Source organism: Chionomys nivalis, chromosome 14 (genome assembly GCF_950005125.1).
Source record: "Chionomys nivalis chromosome 14, mChiNiv1.1, whole genome shotgun sequence".
Classification (NCBI taxonomy): domain Eukaryota; kingdom Metazoa; phylum Chordata; class Mammalia; order Rodentia; family Cricetidae; genus Chionomys; species Chionomys nivalis.
The window spans coordinates 18,626,273-18,642,449 of record NC_080099.1 but is presented as its reverse complement, the minus strand read 5'-3'; the positions used below and the strand labels follow the sequence as shown (position 1 = coordinate 18,642,449).

The 16,177-nt window shown below is 43.5% G+C and overlaps 1 protein-coding gene across 5 annotated transcripts in view; it reads right to left on the bottom strand.

The window, feature by feature from the left end:
* Positions 1-2,157: 2,157 nt before the first annotated feature.
* The window catches only part of Spire1 (spire type actin nucleation factor 1), a 124,385-nt gene continuing 110,365 nt past the window's right edge, over positions 2,158-16,177 (bottom strand). For 2 of the 5 annotated variants that reach the window (XM_057788428.1, XM_057788430.1), the window contains 6 exons: positions 13,379-13,552; positions 9,545-9,682; positions 8,927-8,997; positions 8,647-8,674; positions 8,422-8,558; positions 2,158-5,217 (listed from right to left, as the gene is read on the bottom strand). In XM_057788428.1, coding sequence (XP_057644411.1) covers positions 4,959-5,217; positions 8,422-8,558; positions 8,647-8,674; positions 8,927-8,997; positions 9,545-9,682; positions 13,379-13,552 — 807 coding nt within the window. In that variant the 3' untranslated portion in view covers positions 2,158-4,958. Of the gene's footprint in view, positions 5,231-8,421; positions 8,559-8,646; positions 8,675-8,926; positions 8,998-9,544; positions 9,683-13,378; positions 13,553-16,177 lie in introns of all 5 variants that reach the window. The other 3 variants (XM_057788431.1, XM_057788433.1, XM_057788432.1) reach the window with 2 other exon arrangements.

Here is a 16,177-nt window from a genome sequence, read left to right as displayed (position 1 = left end):
GCCTGCCTCTGTCTCCTGAGTACTGACTGGGGTTAAAGGTGTGCACCACCACTGCCCAGCAATACCTGATTTTTCAATGGAGAGTCTGAAAGCCAGAAGGGCCTAGATGCATGTTCTACAAACTCAGAGACCACAGATGCCAGCCCAGACTACTATACTGAGGAAAACTGTCAATCACAATTGATAGAGAGACAGAAACATTCCATGATGCAGCTTTACAGAAGGTACTAGAAGGAAAAACTTCAGTCTGAAGAGGTTAACTACACCCAAGAAGACAAAAGGAACATAATCACAGAACAGTAAATCAAAAGGGGGAAAAACCTAAAACCATAACAAAACACAAATCAATAAACACTACCCATAACTGTTAATAGCCTCAATTTCACAATAAAAAGACACAGACTAACAGACTGCTGCATCCAAGAAACAAACACACCTCACCATCAAGGACAGATTTCATCTCAGGGTAAAAGGATGGAAAAAAGCAGTGGACCCAAGAAGCAAGCTGGCATAGCCATTTTAATACGGGACAAAATAGACTTCAAACCAAAACTAATCAGAAGAGATAGGGAAAGATACTACAGACTCACCAAAGGAAAAAGTTCACTAAGGGGATATCGTAATTCTAAACATTTATGCACTAAGCACAAGGGCACCCAAGTTCATAAACACCACTATAGCTCAAATCACATATTGACCCGCACATACTGATCAGCATGTCACTTCAATACTGTGGCCAACAGTCAGGTCATCAAGACAAAAACTAAGCAAAGAAATGATGGTGTTCACATCCTAAATCAAATGGACCTAACAGATATCTACAGACCATTCCACCCAAACAGTAAAGAATCTACTTTCTTCTCAGCAGCTCATGGAACTTTCTCCAAAACTGATCACATAATAGGACACAAAGCAAATCTCAAAAATATAAGGAAATTTAAATAGCATCCTGTATCTACGTTAAGATTAAAGCTGGGTATCAACAGCAACTCATGGAAAATGAGCCTAGTCTAACTGATTAATTCTGAGCAACAACCCTTTCTCAAAAGACATGGCAACATTCTTGGGGATGATGGCTGAGACTTCCTCATGCACACACACTCTTCCTCCTGCCTTTCTCCAGGGCAGATGGGTGAGAAGCCACGTCTGAGCAAGTGGATGCTTACAGTTAAGGGAGGCAGCAGGACCAAGGTTGCTGCACTGCAGGGCCAAGCTGCCCAGGCAATCTTCAGACTCATGATCCTCCTGTCTCCACTTCCCAAATGTTCTACCATACCTGACAACTACCTCTCACATGCTTCCTAACAGAAGCCACTGACGGGAGAACTGTTTCTCCTTTTTTTTGTTTTTTTTTTTTTGTTTGTTTGTTTTTTTGTTTTTTTTTCGAGACAGGGTTTCTCTGTGGCTTTGGAGCCTGTCCTGGAACTAGCTCTGTAGACCAGGCTGGTCTCGAACTCACAGAGATCCACCTGCCTCTGCCTCCCGAGTGCTGGGATTAAAGGCATGCGCCACCATCGCCCAGCCTATTTTTATTTTTCTACTTGGTCCTTGGGAACTTATTTTTAAAGTGTTTTTAAACTTCTGTTGTAAGTTTTACAACCTGCATGACTTCTAACAGCTAGCTAGTTCCTGGAAGACATCACCATTTTACAATAGGAACTCAACACAGAAATGACAAAAACCATTTTATTTTTCCCTACGTAAGTTTTAAATTAAAATGACTTAAAAATAAAAAATAAAGAAAGGAAAGGAAGAAGACAAGGTCTCACTGTGTAGATCAGGCTGGCCTTAAATCACAGAGATTTCCTGCCTCTGCCTCTGGAATGCTGGGATTAAAGGTGTGTGGTAACACACCTTGCTAAGGTAAAATACTTCTTTTTTTTTTTTTTTCGAGACGGGGTTTCTCTGTAGCTTTGGAGGCTGTACTGGAACTAGCTCTTGTAGACCAGGCTGGCCTCGAATTCACAGAGATTCGCCTGCCTCTGCCTCCCAAGTGCTGGGATTAAAGGCATGTGCCACTACCGCCTGGCAAAATAAAATACTCTTATGAAACACATTTAGCAGTATCATTTATCTTGGAATGTCAGCAATATTTTGCTTACACATGGGAAGCCAGGTCAGAGACCAGTCAGTACACAGACTAGTACACTTTCTTCATGGTCCTTCAATGTGTAAATTTTTTGTTTTATTTTAACAAACAGCAATGTAATTCAAAACTTTTATTTTTCCTATATTTACCTAAACTTCAGTCCTCTATTAGCAGTTAGAAAAATAAAAACCTTACAAACTTTGTAGTGTTGAGTTCATGGTACTACACATAGCACCACACATCTCTTCAACACAGATTGTTTTTAGAACGACTGCAAAAACAACTTTCTGGTTTAATTTGAAAGGACTGAGACTTGAAATCTAGTAATTAAGTCAATGTACAAATCAATTATTTAATTTTTACTTGTCTTGGGAGAACTAATTCCCATTGCCAATAACAAATGCCTTTCAAATATTAATGGATATGTTACAATATTTACAAATATTCTTACATACTCTGACCTCATGGTCTGTGGGACCAACGGAACTGGTGCTCATACCTAGAGGGGTCAAGAGGGACAACATCCAGATGTGTTCAGGAGATGCACTGGACTCTGGGGTCGGCCAGAAACAACTGCTGAACTAAAGCAGCAGCGCAGCAGGAAAGCAGTGTGAATGGCTGCTCATGTGGTTCCCGGAGGGCAGGAAGCTGATTACTGGCAGCTAGGACTGACAAGCAAGCTGTGCACAAGCTGAGCCAGCTCTGGAGTGCTTAGCCTATGGGATCCTAGCTTAACGAGTGCTGGGGGAGGGGAGTCTGTCTTGTAGACAAGGTAGAGCTAAACACACATTTATTTTGTGTTCGTCAAACAACGGTAATGTTATTCTACCAGCTCAACCTTGTCATGTGCCATTTTTTCCACCACTTCTTCGCAGGTTGTTTCACTGAGCATGGCATACACTTGAACTCTTTTCACACACTTGGTAAATCCCATTAGTGTGCCGAAAGATTTACATCCTGATGCTCTAGGAAAAGTGCTCACGATGCCCAAATTACTATGCACAGCACCATAAGCCTGAAGGAATGAAGTCATAGCCACGAGATTTACTAGGTCATTGATTTGGGAATGTGAATGAAATTTTCACTTGGGGAATGGGACTCAGTGTCTCATGTGGGAAGTCACACAGTAATTAGTCACTGCTTTACAGAAGCAGGTCACCCTACATGCATGCTTATAAACCTACACAGGTACTTTCTTCCTTGCTCCCTTCCAGGAGGTCATCCCCCCCCCCCTTTTTTTTTTTTAAAGAATTTATGCCTGGGGCCAGAGTGTGTAAAGTTCAAGTGGTCTCAGGGAAAACTATACAACTGGGATTCACACAATGCAATTTTTATAGCTCTTAAACAACAGTCTTAAAACAGCTGGAATGCAGTTGGTAAGGGTCTTCTGGTGGCCCACTTCTACATGCAGTACAGAGGAACTACTAACATGCATGACTTTAGACAACTGGTAAAGTTTATTTTGTCAGTTTTAAGTAATTTAAAGCCATTTACTAAACTATAGATTTCAATGCATTAGAAATGACTACGGGAGCATTTCTGAGGTGTTGCTGTCAATTTAATGTAGAAATGTTGTTTTACTTTGATGTTGGTATGAAATGCAACTGTCATGCCCTTTATTAAATGGAGCTGCCATCAGTGGTGACTATGAGAGCGTTTTTAATATCTTTCAGGAATTACTGTGCATGTGCCTTAACTGATTTTCAGGAATTACTGTGCATGTGCCTTAACTGATTTTCCAAATGTTAGTGGCAATCTGATTGCCTGGCTATTTCTAAGCATATGGGAACGAGGGACAGACAATGGCTTGAGTCACAGGAACCCACACTACCTGCCAACGGCCCTTGCTCAGATGCTCTTCACAAGACAACTAGTGCAAAAGCATCCAAAAATTATGCATGGCAGCAGGTTCATTTTCTTGAAGTTTTAAAGAGTCGGGATTTTTCTTTTAAAATTCATTTATAAAAATAATCTTCAGTTTGAGTCTCAGGTACCAAACTGTGGTTAATTGAGTCATGATGGCCACGCTATAAAGTTATGGAAAATGTTGCTGAAACCGTCTGAGCTGCGGCTCCTTTCTGTGGCACCCTCTGCAGCCACACCTGTCACAGTTCACCAACACATTAAGCTGCTTGACAAAATTTTAGTCTTCCTTTTTCCTCAAACGTCCACAAAATTTTAATTCTTAAATGTGTATTATAAAACTATTCAGAACCTAATACATTCACAACAGGGAATGGAGGTCTGTTAGCAGCTCGGGAGACACTGAGGCATGATAGCTGGACAGACCCAGCAACTCACAGAAGTGGCCACCTGTACGGCTCACTTGGATGTTCTGCGCTGGATGCAGCCAGAGCCCCAAAGGAGGAGAGTATCAGCAAGGCCTTCTAGGTTTGTGCTGTGAGAGAACAGCCACCCTGGCCCACCCCAGGGAGCCGGAGTGTGGCAGGGCTTTGGACCATTATGTACATGGATAGGAACACTGTCAAGTGGAATGCCAATATGACTTACTGCTTAGAACTGTGCTAACATCAACACTCTGTCAGACCGACTTCACACACAAGAAGCTTTTTGCCTTAGTCAGGAAATTATCTGAAGAACATCGAGGAACTGAACTAAGGAAGTGTCTGGCTTCCCTATTCACACACACAAAATCAAGTTTTAGGCTTTCTGAGTGCAAATGAACAACTGGCTGACCTGCCTCGTACCATCAACCGATATGAACACAGCCTTGCGTCTGTGCCACAAGGTGCAGCACAAGCCTGACCTGTTGCGGGTGGAGCCTGCTAAGGAAAACCCCTGGGAAGATCCTGCAGCATGGCTGCACCGAGGCTGCCCTGGACACAAACGCAAAGGGAAGGCACAGGGCTCAGATCTCATTGATAGTCCTTTCGGAGGGGCAGTACTCCGAGGGGCCCGCTGAGGACATGTAGAAAGACTGTGTCTTCCTTTTCAACCGGGCTCTTTTGTTGGCCAACACCAGGCTGCGCCGGCTTGAGCTGATGATTTCGGAGATGAACTTTTTGCAGTCTACACACACCTCCATTGTACTCCAATCCTCCATCAATTCTTTGGGAAACTGGAGTTCTTCATCTGATTTGTCCACCGACCTTGATTTTGAGGAAAACCTGTGGGAGAAAACTAAAAATATTTACCATTCTTAATAGTTCAACTGCAATATTAAGAATAGGTAAGAGAGTCAGGCAGTGGTGGTGCACACCTTTAATCTCAGCACTAGGAAGGCAGAGGCAGGCATCTCTGAGTTCAAGGTCAGCCTGGTCTGCAGAGTGAGTTCCTGAACAGCCAGGGCTATATAGTGAGTCCCTGTCTCACGAAAAAGAAGAAAGAAGAAAAAGAAGGAAGAAGGAGGAAGAAAAGGAGGGAAGAGGAGGAGGAAAAAGAAGGAAGACAAAGAAAGGAGAAATAACGATAATAACAGCAACAGCAATAATACTGTGGGGTGGGTGGAGCTGGAGTGATGGCTCAGGGGTTAAGAGCAATGGTTGGGGGGGGGGGAGTTGGAGAGATGGCTCAGCGGTTAAGAGCATTGCCTGCTCTTTCAAAGGTCCTGAGTTCAATTCCCAGCAACCACATGGTGGCTCACAACCATCTGTAATGAGGTCTGGTGCCCTCTTCTGGCCTGTAGGCACACACACAGACAGAACATTGTATACATCATAAATAAATATTTAAAAAAAAAAAAAAGAGAGCACTGGTTATTCTACTGGAGGACCTCAACCTAATTCCTAGAACCCATATGAAACTCTAGATGGATGGGATCTGAAGTCCTCTTCTGGGCTCCACAGGTACCAGGTTCACAAATGGCCGACAGACTTACATGCAAGAAAAACACCCACATGCATAAAATAATAAAGTAATTAAAGGTGGCTCAGCAAGTAAAACCTTGTGCCCTGCAAAGGTGAAGATAGGAGTGTTGATACCCAGCACCCATGTAAAAGCCACGTGGGCATGGGGGTTTGCCTGTAACCCTAGTACTCAGGAAGCAGAGTCAGAAAACCCTGTAGCAAGTGGTCAGAGGGAGTTTCAAGTTCAGATCCAGTCTAACATATGAGATGGAAAGGGGTGTCAGCTTCTGGCCTTTAAATGTAGACATGGAAACGGATGTCAGCTTCTGGCCTTTAAATGTACACTGTGCACCCACAAACACGCAAACACATACAAAAACGCTCAAAACCAAAACAAAGCCAACAGCAAAATCCAATACTGTGACTTAGCTGCCCAATAGCTGAATATTTGCCCAGCATGTGAAGGCCCTGGTTCAACCCCAGTAACACAACAAACAAATAAGAAACAAAGAGAACGAGATCACTGAAAATTCTCTTCTCTTGTAGAATTTTAGGAAAACAGAGTGTCCAGATATTTTCTTGATTACCGCACATCATGGACTATGTTTTTTTTCTTTTTTCTTTATTTTTCTTGAATTTCCAAGGCAAAGTTTCTCTATTTAACAGTCCTGGCTGTCCTGGAACCTGCTCTGTGGACCAGGCTGGCCTTGAACTCACAGAGATCCACCTGCCTCTGCCTCCCAAGTGCTGGGTTTAAAGAAGTGTGCCACCACCGCCTAGCATCGATTACAGTTTTAAACATCTAAGTGAAATGCAAATAAGTGTTGCTAACATTCTACCGAACTATTCTATTGATTCATAGTCTTTTTCCAAGTTCCAGTATTCTACATCACTACCAATCAACTTTAGTGGATGGCAGATAGTAATAGGTCAGACTATAGAGGCAGAAGTAATTTATGAGTCTGATCCTGAAAAAACACCTCACCACTCTTCGTTTGTTATCCTCTTTTGTTCCTATGCTCACGCATCCCCAACAATTCTGTTTGAGTGCTTGGCTAGGTGGAGCTGAATTATAACCATATGCTTCCAAGACTGTTTGCGGTAACTGCAGATTATCTAACTCAGCTACTGTGTCAACTAACTACTGTCCAAAGGGGAAAGAAAGCGAAAGGAAGACACGGTAGGTACAAATGCCCTGGTCAACTGATGGCTGTCCTGGGCTTGTCCCTGGCCCTTCAGTGCTTCCCATGGACAGCCAGCCAAGTCCCAGGAGACCAGGGCTCAGGGCTTCATGGGCCCAGGTTAAGTACTATGCACACGGCTTTCTAACCCCACAGTCCAGAGTCAAGGATCTCTTGGCCCTGCCAGCATGTGGCCTGGGGGGACCTTCCCTTTCTGTTAAGGACAATAGTGGCCTACCCTATACTGAATGGTTTGAGGCTCAATTCTTAGCATAAAGCTTTATCTCTGCCTTTACGATAATAAACAAGTCACAGCTATAGCAGACGTTATAAACACAAGTGTCAATGGATTTTATTTTAAACTAGGTAAGGAGGAAAGGAAGACTAGACAAGACTGAAAAAACAAGGACAATGTGTTTTGTAGTTGTTTTTGTAGATAGCATCTCACTATGCAGCTGCAGATGAAATGGAATTTATTTTTTTAGATTTATTTTTATTTTATGTGTATGAGTGTTTTGCCTACATGTATGCGTGTAGTGCCTTACAGTCTAGAACAGAGCACCAGAACCCCAAGACCCGGAATTGCAGTCGTAAGGCCTTATGTGGGTGCTGGGCACTGAACTCGCGTTCTCTCCAAGAGTGGTGAGTGCTCTTGGTTACTGACCCGCCTCTCCAACCCCAACGACTTTCTAATCTGGATCACAGACACGGCCCACATAGCCTAAAAGTCAATTTTAAAGATGACCTTTTAAAGGCATAAAAGTTATTCTGAAATATAATTAAACAAAATTATGCTAAAATATCTCCCCCATCCCAAGACAGGGTTTCTGTGTGTAACAGTTCTGGCTGTCCTGGAACTCACTCTATAGACCAGGCTGACCTCAAACTCACAGAGATCCGCCTGCCTCTGTCTCCCAAGTGCTGGATTAAAGGTGTGCGCCACCACTGCCTGGCGTTACAATATCTTTTAAGTAACTAGGTATTATCAACCGAAAAGTGCCCTTGGAGGAACTTTGGAGATTTGTGCAAGACTGAAATTGTATTAAAACCAAAGAACCAAGCTGCGCAGTGGTGGCCGCACGCCTTTAAACCCAGCACTCGGGGGCAGAGGCAGGCGGATCTCTAGGAGTTCGAAGCCAGCCTGGTCTACAAGTTCAAGGATAGGCTCTAAAAGCTACAGAGAAATCCTGTCTTGAAAAACCAAAACCCAAAACACAACACCCCCCCCCCAAAACCAAAGAACCAGCAACATGCCCTGAGCCAAACCCTAGTCCTGTCATAATCACCCCATCCCTATGTGCTATTTATTCAGAGGACACTCTTGAAGTTCCTGATCCCTGCTTACCTGGCGATACTCCGAAGTGGCCTATGGTGACCAGTGGAGGGTTTTTCTGACCTCGTACAACTTTCCCCCCTTTGCAAGGCAGAAGGTCCCAACGAGAAGATAGGTAGAGTGGAATATGGCTTGGAGGGCAGCCGCATCTGTTATCCCAAACAAAAGTGAGAATTAGCTCCAGGATGAGCACGGGGAGCAAACAGACGCACTGGAAATTCCAGGAGTTAAGCTTACCTTTTTGCAACACTGTGAGCACACGGGCCTGTGTACAAAACAAGAAGTGTTACTTGGTGGACACAATGGGTGTAGGCAAAGCCAGAGCTTTTTCCCAGGTTCAACAATAGTTCAACCCACTCTTGAAGAAACTGCAGTGCCAAGTGGTAAGGCAGGCACAGAATAAAGCCACAGAATGGGTTCTTTCTAACGCCAATCTCGAGCGGGAAAAACGATGGAACAAAAGAATAACTGGCATTTCTGTGTGTCTGCTGGAACTCTATAGTGATAAAAGCCTTACCTCTTACAGAACTGACAGGTGTAAGACCACGTGAAGAAGGAAAACCTCCGGGTTCGGCAACAGAAGCAGAGCTAAAAAATACAAAGTTAAAAGGAGAAGAGAATGGGGCCAACCCTTCCTGGCTCCCATGGCGGATCTGCTTCCCGCTCATCTGGGGGATATCTCAGGTATGTTTGCAGACAGAAGAGGACAAGAACCCAGAAACCTAGCTTTTATGCTTGGCTGTGACACATAAGCTGGTTTTATGTTTAATGACAGTTCTTTGAAAATAACAAAAACTCAGTGCTCAACCATCTCAAGGTCATGGGATCAATTCTGAGGGAAGGCACTCCTGTCTCTCAGACATGCTTTCTTTACTGATCCTTTAAAAGTGCAACCCAAGTACACATGGCTTTAGGAAGCCATATATTATCTCTTAGGGTCGTTTTTTAAACTGTCTATTACTTTTGCCAAGGGAGAAACCAAAAACTCCTCTTTGAAGGAGAAAGAACAGGGAATAGCTTAGAATATAAATACCTGACCTCCTAAGACCCCTGAGGTCCTGTACCACCTGCCTAGCACCCAGGCCTCATAAGAGACCATACATTGTACAGTTCAATCAACTTTAAACCGGTCTACCTTTCCTTTTTTCAGGGCAGTGTAGACATCCTTATACTGTTGGTACTTTTCCAGCTCTGCTTTCACCAGCACCTGACGGATGTGCATCACTTCCTCCACGGTGAGAGCGAGGCACTCCACTGGGTAGCAGAATTCCTCCTGAAATTCAAAGGCCTTGTGAGTGAGGAGTGCCCGCTCCGCTCTAGAACTGCAGTGCTCCCCTGAGATCAGACACCAGGTTAGTAGCTTCAGAGGACAGGAGTCCCATGATCACTGGGACAGAGCTGGCTCCCTCTGGGGACCACATCACTCCTAAGTGCACCACAGAAAACAGGACCATGACCGAGTGAAATGTTGCAGCCTAATGCAATTTCCAATAAACCGAAGTTCCTCACATTTGGTCAGGTATCTCTGGTTAATCGAATCAAGTCTTGTGTCACAGATGATTCTGCAAATGTATTCTGAACTACACGCTCCTGGAAATGTACAAGTTTTGTCCTGTTTTCCAAACTGGCTTGTGGTACCCAGAACAGCCAAGTGAAGGTGGTTAGTACTTTATACAGATAAGCATTGCTGAGTGATCAGTTACATCAGCACACTCTCAAAACTCCCTAAAGCTTTGAGTGGAACCGCAGCAGGAAGTGGGAGCATGGGCAGCTTATTGCCGAGGCCCATCTCTCCAGCCGCCCCAGGTCTTTTCACCGGCTGCTGAATGCACAGTCAGCACAGATGGAGACGGAGCCTTTCATGATAAATATTTATGTTGGCTTCTTATGTTAATGGCCTCCTTACAAACAGCTGTGAAAAATGTTGATGTAACTGATCCACTGAATAAGAGCCTCGAACCATCCGTCCTCCATCCGGTGCTGTTGATTGGTGGATCTAAGAGAAAGACAGAACAGCCCTGTGCACTCAGGCCCTGCCAGGCTTCAAGGGGCCATTGTGGTGAATTGACACTGAAAATGTTCTTAGCACACACATTACAATTCACTCCCACACACCGCAGCACTGCTCCCAGGCATTCTGGAACCAAATAAGCCAAATGAGAAAGCACATGACTATGAGGGCATCAGTTTATGGAGTGTTAACATTCAGTTCTGTCTTTCAATCAGAAAGAAACAAAAATAAATCTAGGTTGCAAATTTGACAAACATTAGCATTTACTAAAAAAAAAAAACAAGTCTGTCTCACTTAGCTTCAATTTAACACAGGATCTGCTCAAGCTAACTTAAGGGGCTGGGCTGTTTTAGATGCTTTGGAAAGAACCTGCAGTTGAGTTGTTAAGATGAGGAGCTTCTCAGTAGTTGGGGGTCAGGGTTTACTCAAGTAGACTGTATCATTTGCTCTAAGACGCCCACAATGGGCGTTCAAAAAGAGCCGCCATCACACACGATTTCCCCTTTAGTGGAAACACTTTCAGAGATTACAGGATTAAGCAGCGTGTTCAATATGCCCTGATTTTGTTTTACCCGGATAACAGAGCAGGGTCACATGAGCTACCTTTGTGAAGGGTAGGCCACGTAAGTGGGCTATTAAATTAGTGGTGCTGGCTGAGCATGGTTTTGTGATGATTTTTCTTTTCCAATTTTTTGTCAGAGAAGTTTTTCCACTAGTATTTAATAAAAGGTAGCTGTTAGTTAACTCTGACAAACCTACTAAGCTGTAGCAAAATACTCTGCTAATCTAACTAACGAAGCAGGCATTCAGATCCCTGTGTCCTGCAGCTCCCTGGCTGGGAAATGTTGTTACTTGAGGACAGACTGCCACACAAAACAAATTCCCAGCTGTGTTTCCCTCCCTGCAGTCTAAGTCACAAAACAGCCTACTTTGTCAAGATACCTTCAACTTTCTGCTTTGAACCACTTGCAAATCCAGTGCTTCACAGTAAGAAATCATGGAGCTTGCTTATTTTTATTCTTTTTAAAAATTTCATGCAGTCTACCCTCAATAAAAAAAATTTCCATCATGTCAAATGCTAATGTTTTAACTCTGGAGCTTGCCCAAGGACAACAAGACTTTAATGCAACATTGTGACTATAATAGTTTTAACTATTTTTCCATTTGACAATATTAATTCAAAATCTCTAAAGCCAAATCAAACTGTAACAGATCTTATGCTCCCAGCTGAGGAGTATCCCAGGTGCTGAGATAAGAGAGGGCCTTCCGCATATGACCCTGTATACTGTCCCCTGCTATGGGGTCAGCAGATGGGGTTAGGCCAGCCTGACTCCACCACCCCTGTTGTTCTATGTCCCAAAGTAACTCAGAATGGGTGGGTGGGTGGGTGGGTGGGGGAGAGCAGCAAAGACTCTGACAATGGGGCCAGGCATGCCCCTTATTTACATGTTTACAAGCTGAATGTTACTGAATATTCTGATCATAGTTTAATCAGACAAAAGAGGTCAGAATGAGGCGGCACGGAAATTAGAGAGCAAAATGTGAAACTCTGATTATTAGTTACCAGCCACAGAGAAACGAGAGGACTGACTTGTCTGTCTGTCTTTCTGTCTACCTATTTTAATGTGTAGCACGGGGCACATGTGCACACAGTGAGGTTGTGGACATAAGAGGACCACTTGTGGTTCTCTCCCTCCATAATGTGGGCTCTGAGGATTGAACTCAGGCTATCAGGCTTGGTAGGCAACAAGTACCTTAACCTGCTGAGCCATCTTGCAGGCTGAGAAGAGAGATCTTTTATCTTTTATATAATTGCTTCAGTTAGAAAGAAGCTTAGGCCATACCAGTGGCAGATATTTATAAACTATCCAACCTAAATAAAAACATGACTTACATTTAATCACTCATCTCTTTAAATTCAATTTTAAAACTGAAAGTGAATTTGTTTTTTGCTTCAGTCTATGGACCTCATGTAGGTATTTCTGTTTGAGGACGTTCATAATACAATGTCAACACGTGGCAGTAAGAGAATTAAAGAGCCACCTATTTTGTCTAAAGTTAGGTGGGGAGTAGTGAATACAGATGGACACAGAGATTCTGTGACAAACGACAGAGTTAGGAACATGCTCACTGTGCCCTATGTCCTTTAACTTGAGATGGGTAACAGAGAATCCAGCCGCTGGGTCCTCTGTCTGCCAAGGGCTTGTTTCATAATAGATCCTTGAAGAGCCAGGCCCTTGCTGCTCTCTACCACTGGGGAAGGGGTGAGAGGGTTTAATGTGGCCTTTCAAAAACATTCAAATGACAGTAACATATATTATTCTGTGAGAGAAAAAAAATCCCCCAAAATGTGATAAAATAAGAAATAGTTTTTAAAAAAATGCTTTGAATAACTATCAGTAAAAAGAAAACTCACTTCTCTTTCTGGAGAAGTAGCATTCTGTGTGTGTGTGGGAGGGTATTTGATCACAGAGCTGGTGATGGAGTGTGGGAGAAACACCGGGATGCACCTGCACCTCTACAGGTGTGGCAGGGTGTCCATCGTGACCGCAACAGCTGTTTGGTCAGCAGGGCACTGGTTTGCCAGCTGGGTGAGTGAATAAGCCCTTCCCAAGGCTCCAAGGTGGGAGGTCACTGAGGCCCTCCCTCACAGGGGTGCCTGCCTGTACAGGAGTCAGGAGGAAGCAATGCCCTGCTGACAGTGAGTCACTCCCAGAGACAAACACCCACGGGCTTTCTAGCTGATGCTGCATTTTGAGTTTGTTGTCCTTTCAGCTATTTTCTTCTCCAATGAGATCACAGCATGATCTATAAGTCCTACACAAGATTGGAATCAGCGATCAAAAGCGAAGTGCCCATCTGAGCTGTTAATTCTTGCAGAGTGCAGTAGCTGAGGTGTCACTGTCAGAAGAAATACAGAGAGAAAAGGGTTCCCAGAACCAGCGGAAAGAGGCCAACCTTTGAGGGTTTCCACCTGCTGGTAAAAGCTCTCTCAAACAGATAATACATAGCCCCTGCTACCCCAAACATGGCTGCTTCAAAAGGATGAGAGCTCAGCAGAGAAGCTGTTTGTATGGTAGAGAAAAGCGGTCGGAAAGGCGTCCTTGGCCATACACTGGTTATCCTAGGGACCTGAGCACGGAAGGGAAAAAGAAAACAGCAGGGGGAAGAAAAGGAGAAAATGCTGAGCAAGTGACCTACAAATGACAATCACAGACTGTGAAAGAAAAACAAAGCAAAACAAAAAGCAACATGTGGATGGCAATGGTCCATGCTGACATCCCATTCACTTTTATAAGTCAGGAATCAACCAGTAAGTCACACTCCAAGAGTCACTCAGCAGAGACACTTAGAGCTGCTCCATTTGGTGGTCTGTGAGGACTCTGATTCTTCCAAATGAGGCTGGTTGAGATGCAGCTCCTGTGCCCACAACCCATTTGCCCCTGGCCCTGGAAGGTCCTTAACAACAACTGCTTTTCACTTGAATGAGCAATCAATATCAGTAATCTGACCAAATAATGAAATAATATTTAAACATAACAAAATAAAATTTACTTACAGCAAAAACATTCCTGCTATTTTCAGTTGAAGAGATAAACACAAAACGCTTTCTCCTTTTCTACAGTGCAGGTAAAGTTCTCCGTAACTATGCTTTAAGAACATCATGTCCTGAACTAGAGGACTTCACTCACTGTCAGTGATTTCTACAAACTCGCCAAACTACTAGTGAGAAAAGTCACTGTGTGGAGGAGGCCTCCTTTCTCTCAGCTGGTGCCCATGAACTCGAAGGAGCTGTCTCCAGCATGACCTCCTTCCCTACCCTTTAACCACCACTATCTGTGGGCCGGGCCCCTTCCCCACTGCCTGTTCCCAAGACCCTCCCTCCTCAGTGAGTGCAAATATTTTTCTTTCCTCCTCCTCCTCCACAGGAGCCTACAGTCTGACCAAGCACACATCACAGTTCTCCTTCTCCAGCAAACAGTCTTTGTGTGCCCAGCATGTAGCTGCATGTTTGGCATCATTTATGTTATTAGAGCAAACTACTTTGTAGTAATCTAAAGTTCCTTGTAATGACATTTTATTCGTATTTTAATAAATAAAGCTTGCCTGAAGATCAGAGAGTAAACAGCCTGACCAGTCAGGCTTACAGACTGGTGAGACACACTTTTAATTCTAGTAGCCACATTTGTTGCCATAGAAACTGAGTGGTGCATGCCTTTAATCCCAGTCCTAGAGAGGATTCTAAAATGGGAGGAAACAGTTCTCAGACACAGTGTCATTCTAAGATTCCTGGAGGTAGTGTCGCCATTTTTAGACTGAGGTTGAGGTAAGAGTCAGTGGCTGGCTGTTTTGCTTTTCTGACCTTCAGATTGAACCTCAATATCTGACTCTGAGATTTTACTAATCGTGCTTCATTTCCAGGCAAGTTTTATTTATTGAAATACAAGTGAAATGCCACTACAGCTCCCTTATGCTCATAACTTTTTGTCTTTTTTTTTTCTTCTTTTTTTGAGACAGGGTCTCATGGAACCCAGGAGGCTGACCTTAAGGGTGACTTTCAACTTCTGATCTTCTTTGCCTCAGCTTCCAAAGTAGTGCATACATTACAGGTGTGTACCACCACATCCAGTTGTGTATTTTGGTAAAGTAAAAATCTGTCCACACTGGCTAACAGGTTTTGGATTTTAAATCCGAGCTTATTTTCCTGAGTTGCTGTACTGCTGGTAGGACATTAACAAGTCTCCATTTCACCAAAGAATTTCTATCCTTAAAACAGGTTCTTATTCTGTAGCCCAGTTGGTCTGGAACTCACTATGTATCTCAGACTGGCTTTGAACTTGTGGTGACCCTCTAAATGGTAGCGTTACCAAGCATACCACTATGTCAAATGAGAGCAATGGCTCAAATGAGTTAGAAAAATCTCATAAAAAAATGGCCATCACCCATAAATTTTTTAATTGTATTATTTTGCAATAGATGTGACATCAAATGCCAGATTCTAAATTCTGCTCACACTTCCCGTCCATACTGACCACTGTGTCCTCTCCTTGAAGGAAGGACATCTGTCTGCTGCCTCATTTGAAACACATATGACCCATCACAGGTAAAGGTGGAGATATAAGCATGTTCATGTGACTTTTATTCCTGAGTATCTGAAAGACAACATTAGCTATTAGACCAGTGTTTCTCAACCTTCCTAATGCTGTGATCCTTTCAGTTCCTTGTGTTGTGGTGACCTGCAACCATAAAATTATTTTGTTGCTACTTCATTACTTCACTGTTGTTATGAACTGTAATGTAAGTATCTGATATGCAACCCTGAAGGAGTTGTGACTGCAGGCTGAGAACCGCTGTATTTGACTGTGGCTGGAATGTTGGTGGACCTCTTGCATCGTGTTGTGTTTTGGAAGCTCATGAGGGAAACCAAAAGGATCTCTACAGACTTTTCTGTGTGCACTACCCCAGTGTAGGAGCAACAGCCACTGATGAACAGCTCAGTTCTGCCTGCATTACCGACACTGACAAGCCGGGACAGTTCTTCCTGTTCCACTCAGATAAAATGAGCTACTCAGATTATGCTGAGAACGTTTTGACAATTTTACCCTCTAAGAGAAAGAAAGCATTTCTGTAATAATAACTCGTTGACAAAGCTTTTGAAAATGAGTACTCAAAATCAACCAAAGGCTGGTCTGTAGCCAGAGCCCATTTTCTTTAGCTCAAAGATGGTAAAGTTCAGGCTAACCTGTGCGGGCTTTT